The 27,966-nt window shown below is 37.3% G+C and overlaps 1 protein-coding gene across 1 annotated transcript in view; it reads right to left on the bottom strand.

Moving 5' to 3' along the window:
• Positions 1–27,966, bottom strand: part of IARS2 (isoleucyl-tRNA synthetase 2, mitochondrial) — a 59,584-nt gene that overhangs the window by 11,170 nt on the left and 20,448 nt on the right. Inside the window, exons 9-15 of the mRNA XM_080824366.1 lie at positions 27,712–27,881; positions 24,849–24,939; positions 23,425–23,576; positions 20,766–20,926; positions 10,249–10,351; positions 9,522–9,615; positions 1,065–1,173 (exon numbers count right to left, since the gene is read on the bottom strand). Coding sequence (XP_080680492.1) covers positions 1,065–1,173; positions 9,522–9,615; positions 10,249–10,351; positions 20,766–20,926; positions 23,425–23,576; positions 24,849–24,939; positions 27,712–27,881 — 880 coding nt within the window. The remainder of the gene's footprint in view (positions 1–1,064; positions 1,174–9,521; positions 9,616–10,248; positions 10,352–20,765; positions 20,927–23,424; positions 23,577–24,848; positions 24,940–27,711; positions 27,882–27,966) is intronic.

The raw sequence follows: 27,966 nt of genomic DNA on the forward strand, positions 1-27,966 counted from the left end.
ACTGAGCTAATACAGGAGGTGTTTTCTAATCAGGCACACCTTGGAGATACGGCACCTTTGGCTCCAGACCACTGCAATAAAGCAACTCAAATAAATTTTTTGGTTTCCAGTGCACATGAAATTTCTGTCTACACTATACTGCAGTCTATTGAGTATAACAGCTTTAGGTCTAAACAAAGAATCTACATACCTTAATTCAGAAATACTTTTATTGCTAACTAAAATGCTAACTATCACCTGAGCTTTCAGCAAGTTGTCATCTTTCTGCTGGGGAAGGCTGATGGCTGCTGACCATATAGGGCAGAGGGTGCTGCCAGTGGGGGTGACTGTGGCAACTGTTTTTATTTTATTTTTTTAGATTTTATTTATTTGAGAGAGTGAGCACAAGAGAGAGCACATGCAAGGGAAGGGGTAGAGGAAGTGGGAGAAGCAGGCTCCTTGCTGAACAGGGAGCCCAGCGCGGGGCTTGATCCCAGAACAGAGGGATCAGGACCTGAGCCAAAGGCTGACGCTTCACGGACTGAGCCCCCCAGACGCCCTGTGGCAATTTCTTAAGACAACGACGAAGTTTGCCACAGTAACTGACTCAGCCTTTCGTGAACAATCTGCCTGCACCACGTGGTACTTGCTAGCACTTTACCCAGGACAGAACTACGGTCAAACCTGGAGCCAACCCTCTCAAATCCTGCTGCTGCTTCACAAGCTAAGTTAACGTAATATTCTAAATCCTTTGTTGTCGTTCCAACAGTCTTCCCAGCCTCTTCACTGGGAGCGGATTCCGACACCACTTTCTCTGTTCATCCACGAGACGTGGCCCCTCAACCGTGAAAGTCAGACCACGGGACTGCGCAGTTCCGTCCCATCCACGGGCTCCACTCTGGTGCTGGCTCTCTCGCTGTTCCCACCACATCCTGTTCCCACCACATCTGCAGGCACTTCCTCCACGGAAGTCCTGAGCCTTCAATTTGAAAAAAAAACGCAGGATCTGCGAAGCACAATCAAGCGAGTACCTGGCAGAAGTACTCAAAGTGTGGGGACCTGTTCAGCTCAGGTTTAATACTTACTTAAAAGGTGCTTTTTTCCTCGTTGCCACACTTGTTAATAAAGAAGACTGAAACCAACCGCCAAGCTGGTCTTTTCCTTCCAAGTATAGATCTGCTCTCTGGTCAGTACCTCAAAAATAAATATGAAAAAACACAGAAGTTAAAGTCAACTAAAATTAGAAAATGAAAATAAATATGTATCAATGTATTAAAAATAATCACGTGATTTCTCGTGTCATGCTATACCTGAGAGTAGACTGAATGAATGCATTCACTTGAGCTCTTATCCTCACTGCCCGTTTATTAAGATGGAGAGAGTAAATGTTGGAGTATGATCTCCTAACCACAGGCAACTAAAACACTACCTAAACTGGGCACTGATTAATAATAATTACCAGTATCAATATTTCCAGTTAAATCTTCTAAATGAAAATGAGCATCTAATAATTTTATAAGTGAAAATACTCTATGCAATACTATAATGACGGATACATGTCCTTTATCCATTTGTCCAAACCCGTAACATGTACATCAGCAACAGTAAACCATAATGTAAACTGTGGACTTTGGGGGGTTATGATGTGTGTCTATAGGTTCATGTCTTGTAACGACCGTGCCGCTCTGCTGGAGGGTGTGGACAATGAGAGAGGCTGACTGTCTGTGGAGGCAAGAGGAATGTGGAAAATCTCTATACCTTCCTCTTAATGTTGCTATAAATCTCAAAATGTTCTAAAAAAATCAAGTCTTTTCAAAAAGATATAGCGAAAGAAAGAAAAAGTCAAATTTGTTGGGACACATGTATAAGCAAGCTTGAGAGCTACTTCTGCTTTCAACAATAAACCAGGGTTAATTCAAGAGCTAATAACCTGAGATAAAAGACCATTTGGCAAACATTGTTAAGTAAGTCATTTCAGTCAAGAATCATCAAGGGTGCTTAACCACTAGGTAAAATTTTGGTATTTCCAGTCTTAAAGTATCTCCCTGCAAGATACTTTCTAACCCAACAATTTCTATAGGGAGATGGCGTGAGAAGTAACCAACAAGACAGAAAGAGAGAAAACAGGCTGACACCACCTCCAAGGGATCCAAGCTCACCATCACCAGTAAATCGTCGTATGACTTCTGTTAGGATGTACTGAAAAGGACACAGTATCACTTCTGTGATATTCCTGCCCAAAATGCCTTGTCTAAATCTCATCATGAGGGATAAACGCAAAATGCGGGACCATCTACAAAATAGCCTGTACATTCATGAATGTCAAGGACATGAAAGACAAGAACAAAATGGGACGAAAGGGAGAGGACAACTAAATGCCACCAATAACACTAGGCTGGCTTGAGGACACTTTCCATTTTTTTCTCTTTTCCTGTAAAGGACATTACTGGGCGAAAGCTGAATCAGGTCTGGAGGGAACAAGATGGAATCAGGGTTAATTTCCTGATTTTGATTTTCATATTGGTTATACAAGAGACTGCTGAGTTTTAGGAAATATACACCAAAATATTTAGGGATAAAAGAGCATCAAGTCTGCAACTTACCCTTAAATGGCACAGAAGAGTGTTTATATACACACACAAGGGAAAAATATATGAAGTAAACGTAGTAAAATGCTAACTTTGGAAAATCTAGATGAAGGGTATGTGCTACTTCTTTACTCTGTGACTTTTCAGAGTAAAATATCTGTTTGTTTTTTAAGATTTTATTTATTTATTTAGAGAAAGAGAGAGTGTGTATGAGTTGGGGTAGGGCAGAGAAGGAGAGAGAACCTCAAGAAGACTCCCTGCTGGGCACAGAGCCCAATGCAGGGCTCAATCTCACAACCCTGAGATGATGACCCGAGCTGAAACCAAGAGTCAGACGCTTAACCTACTGAGCCACCCAGGTGCCACATTTTTTTTTTTTTTTTTTAAAGAACATGAGGTCTTTGGGAAAGATGATTTCCATATTTTAAATCTAAATTCACAACTCTAAGAAGCCCCGTAATCCTTTTGAGTTGTGAAATGAAGATTTGTCCTTAGGTCCTACCATCAAGGATTCAGTGTAATCCTTATGTGAAAAACGGGCATGTGGGTGGAAGCAGGAGACAAAGTCAAAACAATTAAATCATGCCAGTTCAATTCATTCAACATTTCTGAGCTCTTATTACCTGACAGGCACTGTACTAGACACTGGGAAGAGAGAAATGTAAAGAAATCTGGTAGTGCCTTCTTGGAGCTGATTACTAGTGGGACGGATTTTATGTTAAATAAGAAATAACTGTTTGGGGCGTCATCAAGGCAAAACTACAGCTCAGCCAGTCTGTGCAGCTAGGAAAGTCTAAGAGCATAACCAGACAAATGCATACAGGCAATAAGAACATAAGGTCTTGGCCTCGACGTCTAGAGCACTACATCTATTCCCTACTCTTCCTCTCCTGATCTGTAGCCATTTGTGACCCTAAATTTTTATGATGCCAGATCTCAAACCCCCTCCCACCCAGAATGTTCACTTCCTACTGGTGACCAAATTTTGGATATGGCAACCATCAGTGAGATGGTCAATAACAGAATGCTGGTGGAAATCGTCTCCTAAAATAAGTAGATAATGAAAGAGCAGGAAAATATCAGCAAACCCTCTTCATCTCTGAAAGATGCCTGCTTGTGGGCTCGGGAAATGATCACTCACAGCCCCCAGCCTGGTGTCAGACTATGGTTCTGTCCGCTTGGCACAGCTGCTGCACCTAAGCCTTGATTAACACACCTAAAACACAAGGGCTTTCGTCTCTAAAACCTTTGTCAGCCCTAAAATGCCTAAAAAGTTTGTTGTTGCCCAAGGCTTTACAGGAGTCAGGACAAATGCAATCCCAGGACGGTGCAGGCGCTGTACTCAGACTCCCAGGTCCAAGTCTCGGCCGCGGCACGGACCAGCTGTGGGGGCTCAGCTGGACCTTCCATCGTTCCCACTTCTTCTTCACTAAAATGAGGACAACACCAAAATCTGTTTACCTTGTAAGGTTGTTACAGAGATTAAAGAGGTAAGAGGACGTGCTTTGGACACAGTAAACAATCCGTAAATGTTAATTATTACAGCGACTGTAAAGAGCACTGGTGTTTCCTGATGGCAAATTACAAAAGGGAGTAATTTTTTCAAACCGTTCTTATATGAAACAATACTTGTGAAAATGTGATTAGTTATCCTAAACTGTTTTAAAAATATATAGTCTCTGGTCCTGTCCTAGAAATACAGGTTGTAACATTCTAAAAGAACAAGAGGACATCAGCCAATTAATAAGAGCAGAACGAAACAGTTAATACTTATCAAGGGTAAAGTCTCGATGTCTTTTCATTCTCATACACATATTGAATTGCTGAAACTGGGTAAGAAGCAAAATACCATCCTAGAAAAGGAGGTGTAGTCCCAGAAAATTTCTGCAAGCCAGAGCCTTTCAAGGTGGTGTGTGAAGCTGCGGAAGAAGATGGAGTGGGTTGGGGCGAGGATTGGGGAGTGGGGGAGTTCGCGTGTAGCAAAGCTCTTGACAACAAATGAAAAAATTTAAGTGTGTGGGAACTTTCAAAACAAAGATAAGTCTAGTCTTGGATGGTAAGAAATAGCAAGGAAAGTCAAACTCACGTGCTGGAATACTGTACCTTCCAATGCTGGAATTACTGTACAACCTCATATAATGAATTATTCAGACTATTTCCTATTTTAGCAAGTTTGTTTTTAGTAATGATTTTTTTCTAACAAAAATGTATATTCTCACTTCAAGAAACTTATAAAACATTGAGAAGTTCAAAAAAATAAAATCACATACATCCCACTACCTAGAGATAATCACTTTATTTCAGCTTATTTCCTTCAAGTATTTTGTCTGTGCTCTTCAGCATTTCCATGGGTTTGTTAGCCTATCAAGATAATTTGCCTGCATCCCACTTTTTTTTTGTATTCTGCACTTTTAAAATGTAACATGCTCTCAGATAAAACCATACCCACAATTATTTTTCAAAAACATGACTGAATGGCTGCATATCATTCTGTCATTTGTACGTATATCACATGGATTTAGTCATTTATCTACACATAGGACAATGAGCTACTGTGTCAAATCATGTACTGTTAGAAAAAACACTGTAAAAAAAATAACACTGTAATAAATCCTCACACACAATTCTTCATCCAGATCTGACTACCTCTATAGGAGAGATGCCTTCAAATAGAATTTTTTTGGTTAAAGGATTGAAACTACTCCAAAGCTCTTAAGACCTAATGCAAAAATCATTTCCAGTAAGTTTGCACCACATTATACCCCAATAGCAGCGTACAAGGTACAAGAGGGAGGAATGGTGCTAATTATTTCTCTATTTTTTAATCTTTTATGCTTTTTTTTCTTGAATATATATTTTTTAAAGTTTTATTTATTTAAATAATCTCTTCCCCGCCAACATGGGGCTTGAACTTATGACTCCAAGATCAAGAAGTCACATGCTCCTCCAAGACTAAGCCAGCCACGCTCCCCCAAACTTTTAGTAAAAGAAAAATCAGAACTTTTTTATGGAAGTAGAAATAAACTTGGGACTTGTAAAACTCCAGGAAGAGTAGCAATTAACCATGTGGCAAAAAGTATTTCTATCGCAGTAAATTTTTCTTTTAAGAAAATTATAAAAATTCACATTTAGAGGGAATAATAAACTGTTCAGAAAATAAACCTCTAAGATTATGATTTAGGCATGGCAGTAAATAAAGAATAAGCCAGTTATTTTAAAAAAACTATTAAAGCAAATCAGCAAAAAAACCTTGAGTAATCTGTAATCGTAGATTAGTTTAACTTGGCTTAATTGATAAATTTTGAGCAAGATTATTGCATTTAAGAAGGCAGGTTCTAGAACCAGCACAAAACCGTATTTGTCAAAACTGCTGCTTAACCAATGGAACATTTGAAAATAATTTAAACCAAAAATAATTTGTAAAAATGTTAAAATATAATTATTAATTTTTAAAATTAGGCTTTTAAAAAGTATTTTAGATGTTTTTAAAAGGCTGACCTTTTAAAAAAAGTCATTTGTAAATCTAAGTTGTAAATCTTAGTTTCTCTTTCAAAAAATGATCTTTTTTCTATTTGCTTCAAGTTACTTCTCTCTATTTAAAAAAAAAAACAAAACAAAACAGAGGGGCCCTGGGGGGCTCAGTCAAGTGAGCAGCCAACTCTTGGTTTGGCTCAAGTCATGAACTCAGGGGTCATGGGACGGAGCCCCAGGCCCGGCTCCGTGCTCAGTGGGGAGTCCACTTGGGATTCTGCCCTCTTCCTTTCACTCCCCTTCTGTACCCCCAACCCCCAGAATGTTCTCTCTCAAAGAAATACATAAATAAAACCTTAGAGAAAAACCATAAATGAAGTAGAATAAGTATTTTAAAATACCAATTACTTCACTAGGTGAATGGGTAAGTTATGGCTTATCCAAACAATGAGATATTACTCAGCACTACAAAGAAATGACCTATCAAACCAGGAAAAGACATGAAGGAACCATCAATGCATGTTATGAAGTAAAAGAAGCCAATCTGAAAAGCAACATACTATAGGACTTCAGCTATGTAACATTCCAAAAAAGGCACAACTCTGGAGCGTGAAAAGGTCACTGGTTGCCGGGGGTAGCAGGGAAGAAGGAATGAACGTGGAGCAAATTTTTAGTGCAGTGAAACTATTCTGTGTGATGCTAGAATGATACATACACGTCATTATGTATTTGTCAAACCCATGGAACACACAACCCCAGCAGTGAACTCCAACGTAAACGGTGGACTCTGGGTGACAATGATTTGCCAGTGGAGGTCCCTCAACAGTAACAGATGTACCTCCGTAGTGTGGGCTGACAGCGGGGGAGGCAGAGTGTATGGGATTTCTGTACTTTCCTCCAAAACTGTTCTAAAAAATAAAATCTGCTTAAAATTTTTGAAAAACATTATTTTAAAATCACTGCAATAATTAATGCCTTTCATAAATGTTAAAAGAATGTTTTTAGAAATGATTCATTTAAAAATGCCGTTCCCTTTCAGAAAGTTCCAGTTTCAGTTTAAGTACTATTGACCTTGAACTAACGATGAAACAGATCCTTGACCTGGTGTTAACATTCATATCTCTTTCACTGCTATAAAACCTGTCAGCGAAAAGTAAAACCAGTTATGTAAGCTATAATCACCAAATTCGTCTTGTTAAACATCAATAGGTATTGATGAAGACTGGTAGCTAAATTAAGCTCAAAGTCAAGTTGATTTTATTTTGCAACAATATAAATCTTTGGGAAATACGCAGACATTGAATCATTTATTAGAATTAATACAAGCATTTGAGAATGAAAGTACAATAACCCTTCTCAGCAAACCCTTTCTCTCTCCCTCTCCTCTCTCTTCCTTTTAAGGAAAATCACCTTTCTTTCACGGCTTTTCAAACTATGAATTTACTTAGTATCTGGGTTCTTTCCCATTTCATTCTTTCTCCCTGTTTTTGGCAATTTTTTATTGCAAAAGAACAAAAAAAGCTCAGAACAAAAATGGGATAAAATATAAGCTAATTAGTCTAACTCTTATTAACTGACCTCATAAGATTTTTGACTGACTGACTGAGGGGAAGATGAGGAGGAACAGGGCATCTCAGGGAAAAAGAAGAAACTACAGTTTACAATTGGACTTGTGTGTATTATCTTTAAAGGTAGTTTATGTTCTGGAAGCCTTCCATGCAGGTAACACAATACCTGTTTGAATAACAAATCAGTTTTATTTCTTTGAATTCATTATCTAAATACGACAGAAAAGAATGGTCTACTGCTTAGGTGCAGTTTTATCATTAATTTCATTCAATGAAGTATTTCTGTCGCAGTCAAATATTTGGCTAAGAATATCACAAACTAGAAAGAATACGACCAAACCCCATCGGTACCACTCACAGCAGCACAGATGGGTTTTCATGCGTTTCCACAGAGTTTCCCCAGCCAACGGCTCTAAGAATAAAGCGTGCTTGCTGCACGGAGTAACGTGAAACCACCCCAGAAATTATAGCGCAACGGTACTTGTAGCGGCAACGCTCATAAGGCCAAAAAAGTGAATGCGCTCTGGAATATCAAAAACACTGCTCTGCAAATGGCATGCTCTTCTTGAAATTCAGGATGACAGATAAATAACTCTTCCTCCAATTTACAGCACTGCTTAACCTACCTACCTGATGTAGTGTTATTTGCTCCCATTTTCAATATAATTTCGGAAAACAAAGTACTTAAGCTTGCAGTTTTTTCTCTTAGGGTGGGGAAAACTTATGGAATAATAATTCTGAAAATCATTAAATAAAAATTGTAAAATATTTACTAATATGTAATTTGTATGTGGCTATTATGAGTTACCATAGATATTTTAGCTATAATACAGAGGAAACGTGAAATTTATGTGGATTTTGCTTTTCAAATTTCCTCAGCTAGTAGAAAGGCCCAAATGAACTTATTTACCTACTGGGAGTCATATATATGCCCTCTTAGTAGTGAGGCCCAGAACAGAAGTATATACCTCAGGTAAAACTTGGGCCAATCCCTTTCAATCCCTTAATAACGGCCAGCTACACAGACAAGCTACTTCCCCACATTCTCTGGCTCCAGAAAGCAAGCAAGATCTTTCAGGCTGAAGTTGTTCCTTCGTGGCAGTGTGAGGAAGTGTCTGATCCACTTCCCCTTCCCTGCCACCTACCTCATCCCTGTCTTTAACTTCAGAGTGACTTCCAGCTTTAGTCTTCGTTTTACCTCTGGTGTTCACTTGGCATCTTTAAGGATATCTTCTTAAGCATCTCAACACAACCTTGAATGTGCACCTGCCCCTACTTCTCCCTTCTAACTCCTGCCCAGCCTCTCCCTTCTCTTTATGCAGTGAGTCAAGAGTGTGCCCCAACTATGAGTAAGTATAAAGTCAGCCAGCCGTCTGTACAGAAGGGGAAGAGTTGTGAAAGGGCAAGGCTGTATGAGAAAAACAAGAACCAAAAATCAGGGTATGGGAGTGCTAGTCTGATTCTACTAAACTATGTGACCATCACCTAATTTGGCTCTAATTTAATTTCATTTCCTGTTCTGAAAAATGATGAGGGTCAGACTGCTTCAGTGATTTCTAAACCTTACAGAACTAGTGCCTTGGGATTGCCAAGTGAGTCAAGGAGAATGAGCTGATTGAGGGGAGGAAGAAAATTCCCATTTTTAATCTCTTATATATCGTGGTTCTATGTGAAATTTCGTTTGAAAAAACAGAAGAAGTTTAGAAATCATTGGATTAAATGATCTCCAAGAGCTCTTCTAGATCTAAAATTATACCATAGCAGGAGATTTTTGATTTTCTTCCCTGCTGCCCCCACCAAAAAAGGTTTTCTTCCAAATATTTTTTAATATTCCTAGATTATAGATTGCCTCTGAGTAACTTTTATGTATTTTCAAAACCACTTGACTGGTTTATAATCTATTATTTAAAATTACCTGGAAGAACATAAGACCATGAAGTTCCACTATCAAACCAGATGTCCAAAATATCCTGACCAGGCGCATATTCCAAAGCATCAGGACCACCAACCTAGTAAGATAACGTGAAAACATTTTAATTATGCAAAGATCACAACATACACAATAAGGACCCAAAAAAGCCTTAAAATAATCAAATGCTTACAAGCATTAAACTCACATTTTAAAATGAAACTTAAAACATTTCTATGTATTTTGCAATTCAGTACAACTGCCTCATCCGCATGTAAAGATGACTGTGGCCACTTAATGACATATTTACCAACATAGATATAAATTGTTTTCATTTCTTGAAATGATCATCTAACTTGGATTTTTTCATGTGTGAAGCAATCAGTTACCTCGAATTCAGATCCTACAGAATTCAAATCCTGACATACCACCATTAGGAACTACTCTCAGACTAACAACTGTATCTGCTTAGTCAACTAAATCAGTTAAAATCAATCTGGGCCCTCAATAAGATAACAAATAACCCTTGCACTTTACTGCCATATGAAATACCAAGCTTCTACGGTTAAACAAAAACATCTACTCTCAAACTGCACGGGCTCCTAATTCATAGGGAATTAATTCATTAACTTTACACCATGACAGAACAACTTTTTAACTCCCAGGAATCCCACATGTTGTCATTAAGTCATGTAGTGCACACAGAGGCTGTTAAATACCCACGGAAATTTACCTGAGATAAGACTTCTTCCGGAAGAAGTTGCTCAGGGGGAAGAGTCCACCAGACATCGCTGCCATGTTCTTCCACTAGTTTAATAATATGCTCAGTGGTCTGGCTGTTTTCGGAGGGAAAAGGCAGAATTGCTCAATGAACTACAGTGATTAATACTGAACATTTAAAATTAAGAGACTGCTAAAATAGGGCGCCTGGGTGGCTCAGTGGGTTGGGCCTCTGCCTTCGACTCAGGTCGTGGTCTCAGGGTCCTGGGATCAAGCCCTGCATCAGGCCTCTCTGCTCAGTGGGGAGCCTGCTTCCCCCTCTCTCTGCCTGCCTCTCTGCCTACTTGTGATCTCTCTGTGTCAAATAAATAAATAAAATCTTAAAAAAAAAAAAGAAACTGCTAAAATAAAAAAAGAAAGAGAATAATTATTTTCCCGTATCAGCTGAATATTTTTTCCTATCTTTTCGTCCAAACTTTAGTAGTAGTATCTTCAATTACTTGTTTACTTGGCTACGGCTGTCATCTTAAATTCAATATATATAAAATCAAACTGATCACATTACCATTTAAAATAAAAAAGACTTCTTCTGATATCCCTGTTTTAGTTACTGATTTCCCTATTTCTATCAGTCTATTTTCTAACCAGGGATGTACAGTCAAAACCTCCTACTTCTCTTCCCCCTCCCTCCAGTGTCTGCTCAAATTAAGATCCCACATCTGTCAATTCTACCTTTGAAATATTACTCAAATTTGTTCTTTGTTCTGTTCTGATACACTATTAGTCAAACCTCATTGTCTCAATACTAGATGGATGCAGTGGTCTGACTTTTCCTCTATTCTCATCTTTTTAATTAATTTTTTAAAAAAGATTTGAGAGAGAAAAAGAGGGAGGGCACATGCTCATGGAGGAGAGGGGCAGAGAGAGAAGGAAAAAGGGTCCCAAGCAGACTCCTCACTGAACTCGGGAGCCCCCAGCAGGGCTTGATCTCAAGAACCTGAGATCACGACCACAGCCGAAATCGAGAGTCGGATGCCTGACTGCACCACCCAGGCGCCCCTCAACTCTTTAATTTAAACCACACATCTTTGATAGGACTATATTCCTTAAACTGCTTTTATCACACCAATCCCTTTTCTAAAACTTCCAGCGCTTATAGGACTAAGTCCAAATTCACCTGCATAGAGGCAAGGCCACACTAGAGCATGGACTTGGACAACAGATATCCAAGCCTATATCCTGACCCTGCCACTTTCTACAAGTACGACTATGCACAAGTACTAAAACTTCACGTACAACCAGGCCCAAGTACAAAGACGAAGTCTTGGTTGTGAACTCTGTTAAGGAAAATTCACTTGTTCAAAAATATTTACTGGGAACCTCCAATATCTTAGCATTGTTCTAGGAAGTGGAAGTACAGCAGCTGACGAGGCAGGTAAGACTCCTGCACTAACGGAGCTTACACTGTAGCAATCCGAGACACTTCCCTCAGAATGCCTGTCAACTAAATGAGATGATCCAAGAAAATCAGCGTGTGCCCAATGCACAGTGAAAAGCCAATTAATACACATCAAATGAATACTGAAATTGACCATATCTTTGGGAAGATAGACAACTATAAATTATTTAAAAATTAAAATCAGGGAAATTTTATACTGATTTTCTTACAGGAATAATGTACTTTTAATTTATTATCACAGCTTTATTGACATCACAGTTTCCTCTAGTTGCTTTCCACTGAGTCAGGGGACATATAATGGTCAAGAGCATGGACCCTGGAACCACACAGCTTTGGTGCAGTTCCCGGCTCTACCACTTACTAGTTATGTGACCCTGGGCACAACACTTAACACTTCTGTGTCTGTCTGTAAAATGCAAATAAAAACAGCATCATCAAGACAGCTATTACAGATATTAATTAAGCTTATATACAAAATGCCTAGAACAGTATCTGGCACATACTAGTAAGTATTATATAAGCATTAGCTATTATTCAAACTGCTTAATTAATTTACCTTTGAAGTCAGGTAAATTTAGACAGTAATTTTGTTAACCAGAACACATGCCCGTATTAATATTTACAGATTAAAATACATAAACTATAGCTAACTTTTGGATTATCTTCCCTTCTACCACGTTCCATTAATGCAAGTAACAGAATTAACTGCAGGCCTGTAAGAGTTGGCATCCATGGAAGAGTAGTACATAGGAAAAGCTTTATATTCTTAATCTGGATCTGCTTCTCAGTAATCAGGACTATGTAGGGCAAATCATTTAACCTCTCTTGGTCTGATAATTCATAGAATGTTCATGAAAAAACCATTGTGGGAAGCAAAAATCAAATGGGTATTATGAATCAGGCTCTCAAAATGGAAATTGTTTTTACCCAAGTTTGTGTACTAGGAAAGATAGACTAAAAAAGTATAATACTAGCAGCATCTATTTTAAAGAAATTAAAAACGACAACAATGTTAAAACGGGCACAAGTCCATATTTCTTGTAGTCATACATTTTCAATGGACTTTAACAGTAAAGATAAACTTTTGTGATAGGAGACCATAAAAACTTTGTGCAATACCCAGTTATATGACAATATTTAGTTATATATTACTATTTTATATAGTTTACATGGACATTTTAACAGTTAAGAAAATAGGAATATACTGGAAAAGAAAATATGAATAACCTAATGCTATTTTTCTAGAACAATCCCCTCTATACAGATATTAGTAAAGTGCATTTACATGTACACAATTACAGCACATACAATGTTTCTACCAATTTTTTTTTAAAGATTTTATTTATTTATTTGACAGAGATCACAAGTAGGCAGAGAGGCAGGCAGAGAGAGAGGAGGAAGCAGGCTCCCTGCTGAGCAGAGAGCCTGACACGGGGCTCGATCCCAGGACCCTGAGATCATGACCTGAGCTGAAGGCAGAGGCCTTAACCCACTGAGCCACCCAGGCGCCCCTGTTTGTACCAATTCTGAAACACTCAAAGAATGATTCTAAATATGAGTGTCATTTTGACTTTTTATTCTTACAATGTTATCATTAGACTGGAACTTCAGGTAAACACTAAAATAAAACAGTAAAACAGTTTTAAATGTGCTGGAAATAAATAGATTAAAAAAATAAAACAAAAAGCAAATAGTTCAAATTTCATCTTAATTAGGAAATAAGGAAGAGATATGAGGATTAGTAATATCAATCAAAATAAAAGTATTCAGGGGCGCCTGGGTGGCTCAGTGGGTTAAAGCCTCTGCTTTCGGCTCAGGTCATGATCTCAGGGTCCTGGGATCGAGCCCCGCATTGGGCTCTCTGCTCAGCGGGGAGCCTGCTTCCCTTCCTCTCTCTCTCTGCCTGCCTCTCTGCCTACTTGTGATCTCTGTCAAATAAATAAAATCTTAAAAAAAAAAAAAAAGCATTCAGGTGTATACCACACATAGTATTTTCCAAAGCACTTTACGAGGACTATCTATGTAGAGTCACAGAAAAAAATATTTAGTTGCTCCTGACAGGCACACTGTTGGTGCCTTGGGGATCCTTCAATCAGTCAACAGCCTACAGAAGTAACACAGTTAATGCCAGGCCTTAAAACTGTGTGTCCTAAATCATGGTTCAATTCCCTGTTTACTTCTCCTTTTAGCTTCTCTAACTCATCTATCAAGACCGCCACTGTAATTGTCAATTCACACTCCTGTTCTCTGGGGTTTGCTAACCAAAAGCAAAAAGACTCATTACCCATGCACAGTGAACCCCCGACCCAGAGATGAAGTTAGGGAACCAGTCAGTCTATGGAGATTACAGTGTTGACAGAACAAGCACCAAGTCCAAAGACCGGATTCTACCTGTGAATTATTAGGTACTGACAGGAATACATCATAGTATTTTTCTGAGCTTCAGTTTCTGTGAACACTGGGAAAAGCTGTCAGAAAGAAGGCTATGTGAAAAATTTTATTCTTAAAAAAGGAAAAGGTCCTAGTATTTTACTCAGTAACCTTAAAATTATAGGTGAGGCCCATCCATTTTAAAAGACCAAATTCACCTCTAATGAGACCAAGTTCTTTTTTTATATCCCTAAATAGCAGATAATTCAATGAAGTTTTAGAACTCTAACTAAAAATACCAAACAATAAAGAAAGATCCCAATTTTGCAGCTGACAAATTATTAAGGCAACTGCGAAATCCTACCAAGTTTAGTCAACCAACTCTAGAGTCTAACTAAAATTGAAGTTTTGTTATACTTTCTTATAAAGATATTAGTAATTCATTCACATATATGATTTTTAGTGTAAGAAGCATTTTATATACATCTTACTACAAATATGTTTCTAAGAAAATAAGTTTTTGTTTTAGTGAGGAGGAAAGTCTGATTTTTTCTTTTAGTTTACCTAAGGATGCTTGTTAAAAATGACATAACCACACAATGTTATCTAAACTAATGATTATTTTTTTCATCTTACTTCAAAAAAGCTGTCACAAGTAAAATCACATATTTTATGTAGTGTAAACGACCCAGTACTTTCCCTCATAGCATATGCATGTGAATCTGGACAAAAGAATACTTTTTTCAATGTATCCAAAAGAAATATGAAACACTTTAAAGAGGGGAGGGCAGAAGCTCTGCCTCATTAACAGAGCAAGGCTCATAATATTTAAAGCATGACTTGTTTCCTTACTTTTTATTATGAAATATAAAAATATGATGTACTAAATGTACTTTAATAAGCATTATGTTCTGCAACTCAGTTCTGTTTTGAGATCTTAGAACATTATATTACTTGTATTTTTGAAAAGAGGAAAGAAGCTAAAGAGAATTCTGGAGTTAGAGGATAAAAACTGAACAAAATTTATGATAAACAGGAATGCAGACTTCAAAGACAGCAGTCTCACAATCCAAACAAATCAAAATTTAAGTGCACAGATCTGGTACCACAAAGTGAGAACTTTTTCTTGACTCGTACTCTGATGGTCTGAATGACCCTAAAAAATTGTGGCAGAGAATTTTAAAAACAAAATTTTCAAAAAAATAAACATATACTGGCGACCGACAAACTTGAGGTAACTATCCTAGATTGTAAAATAAAGATAAATTTAATGTTAGATCAAACAAATCTGAAAGGATAATTTGGAAAAGAAATACAAGCAAATGCTACACAAGTGCTTAAAAGACAGTCATTATAATGATGTAGCAAAAAGCCAAATGTCAGGATGGGCTACATTTATTTGATTTTCATATAGAGGGAACTAGGCAATTATTAGGAGCTAAGCGAGCATTTTAACGGCTGCACATTCATCCTTCCAACCTGACTTAGATTATTTCTTTGCATCATCATGGTCCCTTATAATCAACTGTGTGAGACATCCTTACGTATCTATCTTCATACAAAAGACATTAGTCTTCTTGTTTCCTTATGGATAAATATTTTACAAGTGTAACTGTTTATAATGAAATGGAGATCATGCTTTTAAAAGTTTTAAAAACAATTTTAAATAATACTGTCTTAAAAATATGTATTTCTTAGTGATTTGAATATTTTTCAGAAAAAATAGAAGGAAAAAGTCAAAATTTGTCTTTGGAAATTTAAGAACTCTTCCCTTATGTTAATAATATCATATACTTAACACAAACATATAGTTAACTTATAATCTAAAGGTCAGTCTAAATTACTGTTGATAAAAGTGGGTGAAACCATTTATCACTACATAATCTATATACTTCCATTTTAATGCTGTATTTCATAAACCAATAAATCCATCATAAAACTTTGTACTTTGCACGAGGGCCTTATCTAAACACATTCATTACATGTCTCTCCTTGGGTTTCAACCAGTGAAAATCCACTAGGTGGTATGAGCACTGTAACACCATCCAATCATTCTAGACTTTGATATCAACTGAGCTAAAGGCTTATTTAGCGTGTTATCAGAAGTTATGCAGCATTAAGATCACTAAGCAAGGAAGAAACTCTTGCTGTCATTTTACTGTTTCCTGTGTTTTGTCTTTATTAAAGGAAAATATTAAGGATTATAAGACAACTTTCCTTCTGCAAGTTACTGGAATAAGAATGAGGTAAGAGGCTAAATGATTCCAATTTATTTACTAAATTTATACATTCAATTCTAGAATACAATGAAATTTGAAGGGGGATTCTATTTTTAGTTTAATCCTATACTTATGTTTTAAAAGCTTTAGGAAACAATTTCGGAGAAAAACTTTTTAATTTAATGAACATTATAAAATTTTTTCACCAAAAGGTCGTTATTCTTAACGTGAGCAAGAGATAGTTAAAGCTAGCACTCAGGGGCACCTGAGTGAGGCAGTCGGTTGAATACCTGACTCCTGATTTCAGCTCAGGTCATGATCCCAGGGTCTTGGGATCAAGCCCCGCATCAGGCTCTGCACTCAGCAGGGAGTCTGCTTGGGATTCTTCACTCTCCCTAATGCCCCCCGCTTCCTGAATGCTCTCTCTCTCTAAAATGAAAAAATAAATCTCAAAACAAAACAAAACAAAACTAGCACTCAAATTGAACTGGAAATTCCTTGATTGCTTCTAGTAAATTTCTCATAATTTCCAGAAATCAGGGGCTAAGTTTCCTAAAAGCATAGATTATTGCATAAATACTGCTGAATGGTATAATCATCCAAAATAAACAACTTCTTTTCCTTTCTAGGTGGCGAATGTTCCTAAATTTTACCTTTTTTAATGCTAAAAAGTATCTGTCTTTATTAAGTACGAAAAGATTTCTACCTAAATGATAACTGCAGATTCAGAAAAATCAATAATGTTAAAATCTGAAATGAAATTATATCTTTAGCAAATACAAATGCAAATATAAAGTGCAGACGAAAACATTAATTCAAATCAAAATTAAACACCAGCATTTCAAATCTACCAGTCTCTAAACCTATTTAGAGCATGAAAAAATCAAGATTTCCTTTTGTGAAACAAGTGTAATTACGGATTTAACTTACAGACTTTTCAGCCAGAAAAGCAGAAGGAATCTTCTGGTTTGCTTAATGGGGTTATCAAGTGTAACAGCAACTCCATGTGGACTGTGTGCCAATTTCCAGTGGAGATGCTGTTACTTTTGATGGTTACCAACTCACTACAGTAGGAAGATAGATCCAAGAAAGACAGAAAATCATAGTCACTTGATTAACTTGCTTACGGAGGAAAAAAGATAACCTTTCATACTATCTTAAAAAACTGACAAATAATTAAGAATTCATATCCGTCTTCCTAAATCAAGTGTCATGTCACACGAAGGACCGGACAACGGAAGATTAGAGTCATCACTTGGAAACGGTGTGCAGGAAAATGACCTATGAATTGACAGACAGTTTGGCTAAGTTTGTCTGTCATTTTTGTAGGCCAATATTCTGTATATCTCTTCTACTTCAGAATCAGAATTCAACGAGCATCATGCAAGCAACACAATGGGAGATGCACAGAAAACAATCTGTAACACAAATGTATGAATATATTGACTATAAATAAAATATAAATAACAGCTGATGAAAATTTGCTTGTGTTTTTCTGACAAAGCTCACATTTATTTTGCCTAACTCAGTGACCGCCAGTCGACTCATACCATTTTACTGCCATGATTAAATAATGGTCAAATAAACCAATTTGCTGTTCTTGTTAATATATACTTATGTCCACCTGAATCACTTTGAGGAAATTCCCTAAAAATTCTGTCCTCAAATGGTAAAGAAAGAGAGAGAGAGAGAAACAATGACAATGCCTTATAAACATTCCTTAAAAGAAAACTCCACAGTGTGGAATTTTAAATAATACTTGTGTCAATTTATCTAAACTTTAAGGTATTAAGGTATCAATGGTTCACATCTGACCATGCTGTCAATTACAAGAACAACTGAATTACAATTACAAGAACAATGGGAGCAATGGTATTTAGGACAAAGAGCCTTAGCTCTCCAAACTGAAGTAGTAATACTGAAGTATTAATACTGAAGTAGCCTTACAATGACTTCCTGGCCTCTAACCTCCAGTTACTTTTCCTAAAATATACTCTCACTCCTCATGCCTATTTAAAACTTTAAACTACTTAACCCAGTATTCAACGCTCACTACAATTTGCGCCAACCAATCTTACTTGGTGTGTATCTTTCTAAAACCCTACTCCCAACAACCCAGTCCTTTTATGGTTCCTATTTAGGTGTTATGCTTTCCCCCTCCATGCCCTCAGCTCCTGCTGATCCCTCTACTTGCAAAATACTTTGGCCTGTTTCCTACCTAATCATTAAGCCCCACTCAAATGCTATATCCTCTGTGGATAAAGCAAATGAGCTGTTTTATGGTTCGGTATTTGCCCAAGGCAATGCCTTCAGTTTTTCCCTGAGCCATGTTGCCATAAGGTGTCAGATCACCCATGAAGCAATGATAAAATGTGTATTTATTTACTTATTTATTTATATTTTTAAAACATTTTATTTATTTGACAGAGAGAGACACACAGTGAGAGAGGGAATACAACAGGAGGAGTCGGAGAGGGAGAAGCAGGCTTCCTGCTCCCCCTGATGTGGGGCTCGATTCCCGGACCCTGGGATCATGACCCAACCCGAAGGCAGAAACTTAATGATTGAGCCAACCAGGTGCCCTAAAATGTATATTTAAATTGTAAAGGAACTGGGGCTGCTGGGTGGCTCAGATGGTTAAGGGTCCAACTCTTGATTTCAGCTCAGATTGTGATCTCAGAGTCATGGAACTGGGCCCCACACCAGGCACTATGGTGAGTGGGGAGACTGCTTGAGATTTTCTCTCTCCCTCTCCCTCTGCTTCTCCCCTCTCCCATTCATATGCATGCATACACACACACACACACACACACACACTCTCAAATAAATAATCTTAAAAAATAAACAGTAAATTGGAAAGCAACTTTCACATAAAAAACACTAAGAACTACCTAATATGTGGCTATAGATGATTTTTTTAAAAGATTTTATTTATTTATTTGACAGACAGAGATCACAAGTAGGCAGAGAGGCAGGCAGAGAGAGAGAGGAGGAAGCAGGCTCCCTGCTGAGCATAGAGCCTGATGTGGGGCTTGATCCCAGGACCCTGAGACCATGACCTGAGCTGAAGGCAGAGGCTTAACCCACTAAGCCACCCAGGCACCCCTAGATGATTAAAACAAAACAAAAAACCCCAACCCACTTTAATCAACATTTGAAAAAACCCTAAAATACATGCAACAATTTAAAAAACCCTAAAGAAACACTGATAATGCTGACAACAAAAAGTACAACATGTTTGCAAAAATTCTGGTGAACCCCAAAGTAGGGGCATTCAATTCTACATCTACAGTCTCTTGAACTCCCCAGTCCTTACATTCTGGCCTCTATGCCCTCACTGGATCCTCAAGTGATAAAAGGTAAAAATATTTATCAAAATGGGCTCAAACTTTTTACTCATGTTAAAACATGATTTAGCAAAAATTCCATTTACCAAATTAAAACAAAATTACTCAAAGAAAATGAAAACTTAAGATATATTCCTAAAAGGAATGATTAATATTCCCCTTTCCATATCTGTTAGTAACAGCAAGACCAAAAACCTCCCTAGTTTACTAGAAGATAAACTAGCTAGCCTACAATCTCACGATGATCTCAAAGCGGGGACCATGTTGATTTTGTTCACTGCCTCAAGAAGAGTCTAGCGTCTGGATCAGGAAACAATCTTCTTTCTACCATATAAGCTTTTCTACCCTGAACTGTTGACTATGCCCATGTATTATCTTTTCAAAGGAAAAAGAGAAAGAAAAGAGAAGAAATCATTGGAAAGTTAATCATCACTAGAATAAATATAATTCTGTGCATTAAAGAAACACTATAGTTTCTTTAATTTGAAGATCTATAATTACATAATGCCATTTCTATTAAGAGACAGTAGCTTATGGGCACCTGGGGGGCTTAGTCGGTTAAGTATCTGCTTTTAGTTCAGGTCATGATCCCAGGATCCCGTGGATCCTGGGATCCAAGTCCCATGTTGGGCCCCCTGCTCACTGGGGACCTGCTTCTCCCTCTCTGCTGCTCCCCGTGTTTGTGCTCTCTCTCTTGAATAAATAAACAAAATTTTAAGAAAGAAGAAGGAAAGAAAGAAGAAAGGAGAGGAAAGAAGGGAGGGACAGGCAGTAGCCCAAAGTAAGAGAGGGACTCTACTTCCTAAAGAAAAACTGCATACCGGGAGCCCCTCCTGAACGCTGTCCATCTTTGGATTCCTGACACCTGATTCTAGCACAATGCTATAGGCACAGAGAAACAATGAATTCCATGGAAAAAGTATCAGAGGCTCTGCTTCTAAGTATCCATATTGAAAAAGTATAGTTGTTAAAATATCAACCACATGAAAGCGTCTTCTTGAAATTATATTTTACTCCCGTCAACAAGACTGAGTATGTGATTTAACATGTATCAATTCTCAACAGTCCATTTTTCTACTTTTGAAGAAAACACAGCTCACTTTAAAATGCTAAAAATATGTAGAAAGAAGTCTACCTGTTGATCAAGAATTCATCTTTTGTCTTGTGATGAAACACAGGGATTGGAACACCCCAAACTCTTTGCCTTGATATACACCAATATGGCCGTCTGTCCATCGTTTCAACCATGGCATTCAGTGCTGATCCAGGAATAAATTTCACTTTTTTTAACAATTCCTGCAATTGATTCACAAATCAAATCCAGTGAGAGTAAGCAGAACAAATTTTCCAGAATTGCCATGATTTATCCTAATGGTTCTTTATTTTGGATGTTAATTCACATGTCTCCCTCCCCATGTCCAAAAAGCTAAACTAAAAAACTACAGATTTTAGACCAAATGAAACAAAGTTTAAACAGGGCCATGAAGGATCTAATAAATAACATCTAGAGCAGACTTCACTATGAGAGGATGTGACAAGAAACCATATACTAACTTCCAAGCACCCTAGATCAAAACTGGCAATAAGAAGGTTAGCAGAAGCATTAAACTCATTAAACTGTAGTTAAAATCCATTCAAGCTTGATTTCAATGATAATTTTTAAGTACTTAAAAAACAAGCTACTGTTTTAGGTTAATAAACAAGGATTACAATAGAATTTAATTTCATATAGTATGGTTTATAACACAGAAAACACTCTCAAACTCACAGTTACTTCCTATTTACTTACTCTCTCTCAAGAACTCCTCCTACCTCCAGCCCCACAAAAAGTTGTTTTTTATTTCATTTGTCAATTACCAAAAGATGAATTGTATAGGAAAATGTCCAGTATTACTCTCTGGAAAGGCCAAAATACATTAACTTCATTTTTCAGAATCTCTCTATCCACTAATTAAAGCATTTTTCTATTTCCAGAGTGATTTAAACATTTTCCTCACTTAACCTCAACTACAAGAAATCCTCCCCCTGGGGGCGCCTTGTTGGCAAAGTTGGTTTAAAGTTGGACTGTTGGTTTCTGATTTCGGCTCCAATCATGATCTCAGTCTTGAGATCAAGCCCCCAGTCCAGCTCTGCACTCAAAGGGGAGTTTGCACAAAACTTTCTCTCCCTCTGCGCCTCCCCACTGCTCACTCCCTCTCTCTGCCCACCTCCCATCCCCCTCTCTCAAATAAATAAATAAATCTTAAACAAAACAAACAAACAAAAATCTCCCCCAAAAACCCTTTGTAGCACCACCTACTGGCAGAATGGCAACATCTGCAATTCATTTTGATTAAGACTTGCTTTAGGAGGCACCTGGGTGGCTCAGTAGGTTAAAGCCTCTGCCTTTGGCTCGGGTTATGATCCCAGGGTCCTGGGATCGAGCCCCACATCGGGCTCTCTGCTCAGCAGGGAGACTGCTTCTCCCTCTCTCTCTCTGCCTGCCTCTCTGCCTACTTGTGATCTCTGTCTGTCAAGTAAATAAATAAAATCTTAAAAAAAAAAAAAGACTTGCTTTAAAAATCCAAAAAAATGAATAGACTGTATATTTGATTTTGTTAAGCAGTAACTATTACTTTTATAAAATGGTAACAGTGGCATTGGAATTACATTTAAATAGTCCTTACATTTCAGATACACATGCTGAAATATTTATGGAAGACATAAGGCCTGAAATTTGCTTCAAAATAATCCAGTGGGTAAGGAGTAAAAGGTAGGGATGGTAGGAGGGGCAAAGATAAAAATAAAATTGGCTTAAAGTTGATTAATGTTGAATTTGGGTAGTAGAAACATGGAATACATTATTTTATTTCCACAAAGAGGAACTGAAAATTGTCTACAAAGGACAATTTAAAAAAACCACCACCAACAAATACTCGGCTCCAGCTTACTGCATCAAACGTAGATGTTCCTCAATAAAAAAAAAATCTGTGCAGAGCTGGAAGTTATTAATCTTAACATCTACAACTAAGGAAAACAAGCTTCACAGGATGCAAAAGAACAAACAAAAATCAGTCCATATCACAGTTGCCCACTCTATACAAATACTGAAAATGTATATTGCTTGCACAGCTTCAAATTGCCAGGCCAACCAATAAACCAATTCATTGCGGTTCTACATTAAGAAGAAAGATGAAAAATATCTTCATTATCAGCCTGATTAACAAATAGATATTTGAGCTCTTTCATTCAATAGAATTGTTTACAACACACACACATATATTTATAGTGAATGAAAGAGCTCAAATACATATTAATATTTAGAATACCCATTGTAAAGTATTTGTTAATTCAAAGCAACAATTTTTCAAATGGATTGCAATTTCAAACTTATGGAAGCACAGGGTTTCTATTTAGAGAGTTTTACCGAATGTTTACTATGTGCCAGACACTGTCCTGGAGTTTTATTCACTTACCCCACGAGGTAGGCATTATTATCAACTCCATACAGATGAGGATACTGAGGTTATAAGAGGTTAAACGACCTCTTAAACTCAGTTCTGTCCTAATTCTATACTACTCTCACTATACAGGGCAGGAAATTTAGACAAGTCCCTTAACCCCTTTACGCCACATATGTATGATGAAGGAACAGAAATCCAAGATCCTTCTAAAACTGTACTTTAATGAAACCAAATCACCAAATCATAATAGTGGCAATCCCTCCCTTTCCCAAAACCCTACCTCAACCTCACATGCAACTTTTTAACACTGAAGGAGTAAGAACCCAACACTCACAACAGGATCTCTTATACCTTGGCTGTGGCCTTGATATCCGTGATATTTACAAACCACTGCTTGCTGGCACGAATAACCACTGGTTTCTTAGTCCTCCAGTCATAGGGATAGCTGTGTACCAATTTCTCCTCTTTCAACAAATGCTTTGAAGCCTGAAGCATCTTTATAACTTGAAAAAAATCAGTAACAATTTACATTAGACATAATTGAAAAGGACTACGAAAATTCTCCTCTCTAATTCCCAGGAGTACTAAACGTGGACCAGTAAGTGCCAGTCGGTAAGAGTAGCCACTTACCAGCTAACAAGTATAATCTAGGAATCTCCTGGCAAAAAAAGAAGAGACTATAAAACCTTACTGAGACTCAAAATTAAGCCATTTCTGTGCTTTTCACTGCAAAGGAAAGATAAATAGGATAATATCTAAAATTCCACATTTGAAATTCATAGTTATAGTCTTTCATACCATGAATCTTAAAATGGTCTCCAAAAAATCCAGAAGAAACCAGCTATAGTGAACTAAATTTTATCCTCCCAATACATGTCTTAACTCCTAGCACTTGTGAATGTGATCATATTGGAAACAGGGTCTTTGCAGATGTTATCAAGTTAAGGTGAGGTCATACTGGTTTCGAGTGGGCCCTAAATTCAATGACTAGTGGCCTAATAAGAGAGGAGGATACACAGAGACACACAAGAGCAAAGGACATGTGACAATGGGGGCAAAGATTAGAGTGATACAGCTATAAAGCAAGGAATGCCAAGGATTACCAGAAGCCACCAGAAGCTAGGAAGAGACAAGGAAGTATTCTTCCACTGAACACTGAGAGGGAGCATGGCTCTGGCAAAACACTGATTTCAGACTTCTAGCCTCTAGAACCATGAGAGTAAATTTCTGTTGTTTCAAGCTATTAAATATATGATAATTTGTAACAGTAGTCCTAGGCAAGTAATATACCATGTTTAATTAGCCTTGGTCTTAGTGTGGGCAAAGAAAAGTCTTCACAGTACCTGGTCCTTGGATCCATAATTATAAAAAGTCAGAAAGCCAAGACAAGGCTGGAGGACCCCTACAATCATAACACATAAGCAATGCTAACATGGGCTTAGTGATTTACAAGGGTTACAAAACAGTAGTGTCTGATACACAGTCAACATCTAGCCTCAAGCTTGATTTTATCCTTCCAGAAAACTAACACCGCTATAGCCCTAAAATAATATCACTCCGTGTTGACTGTCCTGCTTTGCTTAACCACACAGAGCAGTTCAAAGCAAAAGATGACAAAGTCCCAACCTCCGTTTTAAACCATGTGGCAAAATAAAATACAACTTTAGATTTTTGTTTCTAATGAAAGTGTATGATGGAAGAACAGCCAGCAAAGGCTGCTGCTGGCTTCTTTTCAGAAAATACATATTTATGATAACAACATACATGACACTCACCCACATCTGTTCCCTCTTCAAGGACAGCCTTGTTTTGAAGTTCAGGGCCTGCAACATCTGTGAAAACTCCATCTTCATCCACTAAACAATCCTACAAAGGGTTATTTTCAACAATTAAAGTACCAAAAATTTTATCTTATGACCATCCCCAGCAAAACAATATATATAAAACATCTCAGTATTGTCTTTCACTACATTGAAAATCTGGGTGGTACTTATGCAGTTAATAAAAATCTGTGGATTTATACATTTATATCACAAAAGGCAAAAGGTCTTATTAAAACATATACCACACGTTTATTTATTTTATTTTTTAATTTTTTAAAGGTTTTATTTGTCGAGAGAGAGAGAAAGAACAAGCACAGGGAGTGGCAGGCAGAGGAAGAAGCAGGCTCCCCACTGAGCGAGGAGCCTGATGCAGGACTTGATTCCAGGAGCTTGGGATCATGACCTTAGCCAAAGGCAGACGCTTAACCAACTGAGCCACCCAGTCATTCCATACCACAAGTTTAATTTTTAAAAAACCCTCAATAAAATATTAGCAAACAATACATTAAAAAAATTAGAAACCACAATCACTTGAGATTTAGTCCCTGATGCAAGTGTGGCTCAATATTTGCAAAACAATCATTGTGATATATCATATCAAAAAGAGAAAGGATTAAAAAAAATGCTCATTTCAACAGAGGCAGATAAAGTATTTGACAAAGTACAACATCCATTCATGATGGGAAAAAAAAAGAAAAAACCCAACTCCCTGCAAAGTAGGTTTAGAGGGAATATATCTCAATAAAGTCCTTATATGAAAAACCCAGAGCCAACATCATACTCAACTGGGAACAACTGAGAACTTTTCCCCTAAGGTCAGGACAAGACAAGGATGTCCACTCTCACCACTTTTATCCAAAGTCCTATTCTCAGCAATTAGACAACATAAAGAAATAAAAGGCATCCAAACTGGTAAGAAGTAGAACTCTCATTATTTGCAGATGACATGATATTATATATTAAAAAAAAAAACCCTTAAAGACTCCGCCAAGAAACTACTGGAACTGATAAATGAGTTCAGTAAAGTCATAGGATACAAAGTCAAGGTACAAAAATCTGCTGCATGCGCATACACTAATAATGAAGCAGCAGAAAGTGAAATTAAGAAAACAATCCCATTTACAATTATACCCAAAACAATAAACTATCTAGGAATAAACTTAACCAAAGAGGTGAAAGACCTGTACTCTGAAAACTATAAAGCACTGATGAAAGAAATTCAATATGACATAAAGAAATGGAAAGACATTCTATGCTCATGGGTTGGAAGAACAAATATTGTTAAAATGTCTATACTATGCAAAGCAATCTACAGATTTAATGCAATCTCTATCAAAATATCAACAGCATCTTTCACAGAATTAGAATAAACAACATTAAAATTTGTATGGAACCACAAAAGACCGCAAACAGCCAAAGCAATCTTGGAAAAGAAAAACAAGACCTAAATGTAAGACCTGAAACCACAATACTCTTTGAGGAGAGCATAGGCAATAATGTCTCTGACTTTGGCCATAGCAACATTTTTCTAGATATGTCTCCCAAAATGAAAGCAAAAACAAACTACTGGGACTATATCAAAATAAGTTTCTGCACATTGAAGAAACAATCAACAAGACTAAAGGGCAAACTACGGAATGGGTGCAAAGGACATATCTCATAGAGGTTTAGTATCTAAAATATATAAAGAACTTACAAAACTCAACAACACATGAATTCAAAGGAATAAATGCACCCATGTTTACTACAGCATTATTTACAATAGCCAAACTACGGAAGCAGCCCAAATGCCCATCAATCGATGAATGGATAAAGAAGATATAGTGTACACACACACACACACACACACACACACCACGGGAATATTATTTAGCCATAATTAAGAATGCAATCTTGTCATTTGCAACAACATGGATGGAGCTGGAGAATGCCATGTTCAATGAAGTCAGTCAGTCAGAGAAAGACAAATACCGTATGATCTCACTCATGTGTTTTTGTATTTTGAGGGGTAAATACCCAGTAGTGTGATTACCAGATTATTTTTAACATTTTGAATACACTTGTCGTGAAGGAAAATAAGATAAATTTTGAAAAAGTAAAATATACTAAAAATACCTTTAACTCAGTCTTTATTAATTTCCAGATCAATGGAAATGTACATACATCACGCTGACTTTGGGATGCATCCTTAACTAAATGGGAAAACTTCGTAATTGGCATGTATAACATAAATTTAGAAATGTCTATTTAGGGGTGCCTGGGTGGCTCAGCCGGTTAAGTGTCTGCCTTCAGCTCAGGTCATGATCTCAGGGTCCTGGGATCAAGCCCCGCATCGGGCTCTCTGCTCAGCAGGGAGCCTGCTTCTCCCTCTCCCTCTACCTGCTGCTCTGCCTACTTGTGATCTCTCTCTCTCTCTGTCAAATAAATAAATAAAAAATCTTAAAAAAAAAAAAAAAGTCTGTTTAGTTTAAAAAATAAAAACCAAACTATTCTTTTCAACTAGTAAAACCTATTTGCCATTTTTCAGGAACTAAAAGTAATTTGTCTATATGAATTAGTATTTTGAAAGAAAAAAACTGTCCCTGCTTAATATGTATTTTTCAATTCTAACTTTGTGCTGACTTTGTGTTAGGAAAATCTTTCTCAACTAGTATGAATTAATGAGACATTAGAGGACTGAACAAACCTAAGCACGTCACAACTTAATTGTAACAAAAATGATGGCTTATCACCAAGAAATAAAGATGCTAGTTAGGACTTACTCCCTTAATTCTACAAAAGCAGTATTTAAAAAGGAAAAAAAGAGGCAAAGTACCGTGGGCAGGTTGTGCTGAGAAGCCACACTGTAATCTTCCATACCATGAGCTGGGGCTGTGTGAACCAACCCTGTTCCTTTTGTCATGGTCACATGATTTGCAGGTAAAAGAGGAGAGTCTTTATCGGGAATTAAAGGATGAGCACAAGTACCATTTTCCAAATCTACACCTGTGGGGAAAGAAAACCATAATTAAGACTTTACATGACAACCTGCTCCCTCTTCAACAGGAGCAACAGAACAGGAAGTGAAAGG

The sequence above is a fragment of the Martes martes genome (genome assembly GCF_963455335.1).
Source record: "Martes martes genome assembly, chromosome: 15".
NCBI lineage: Eukaryota > Metazoa > Chordata > Mammalia > Carnivora > Mustelidae > Martes > Martes martes.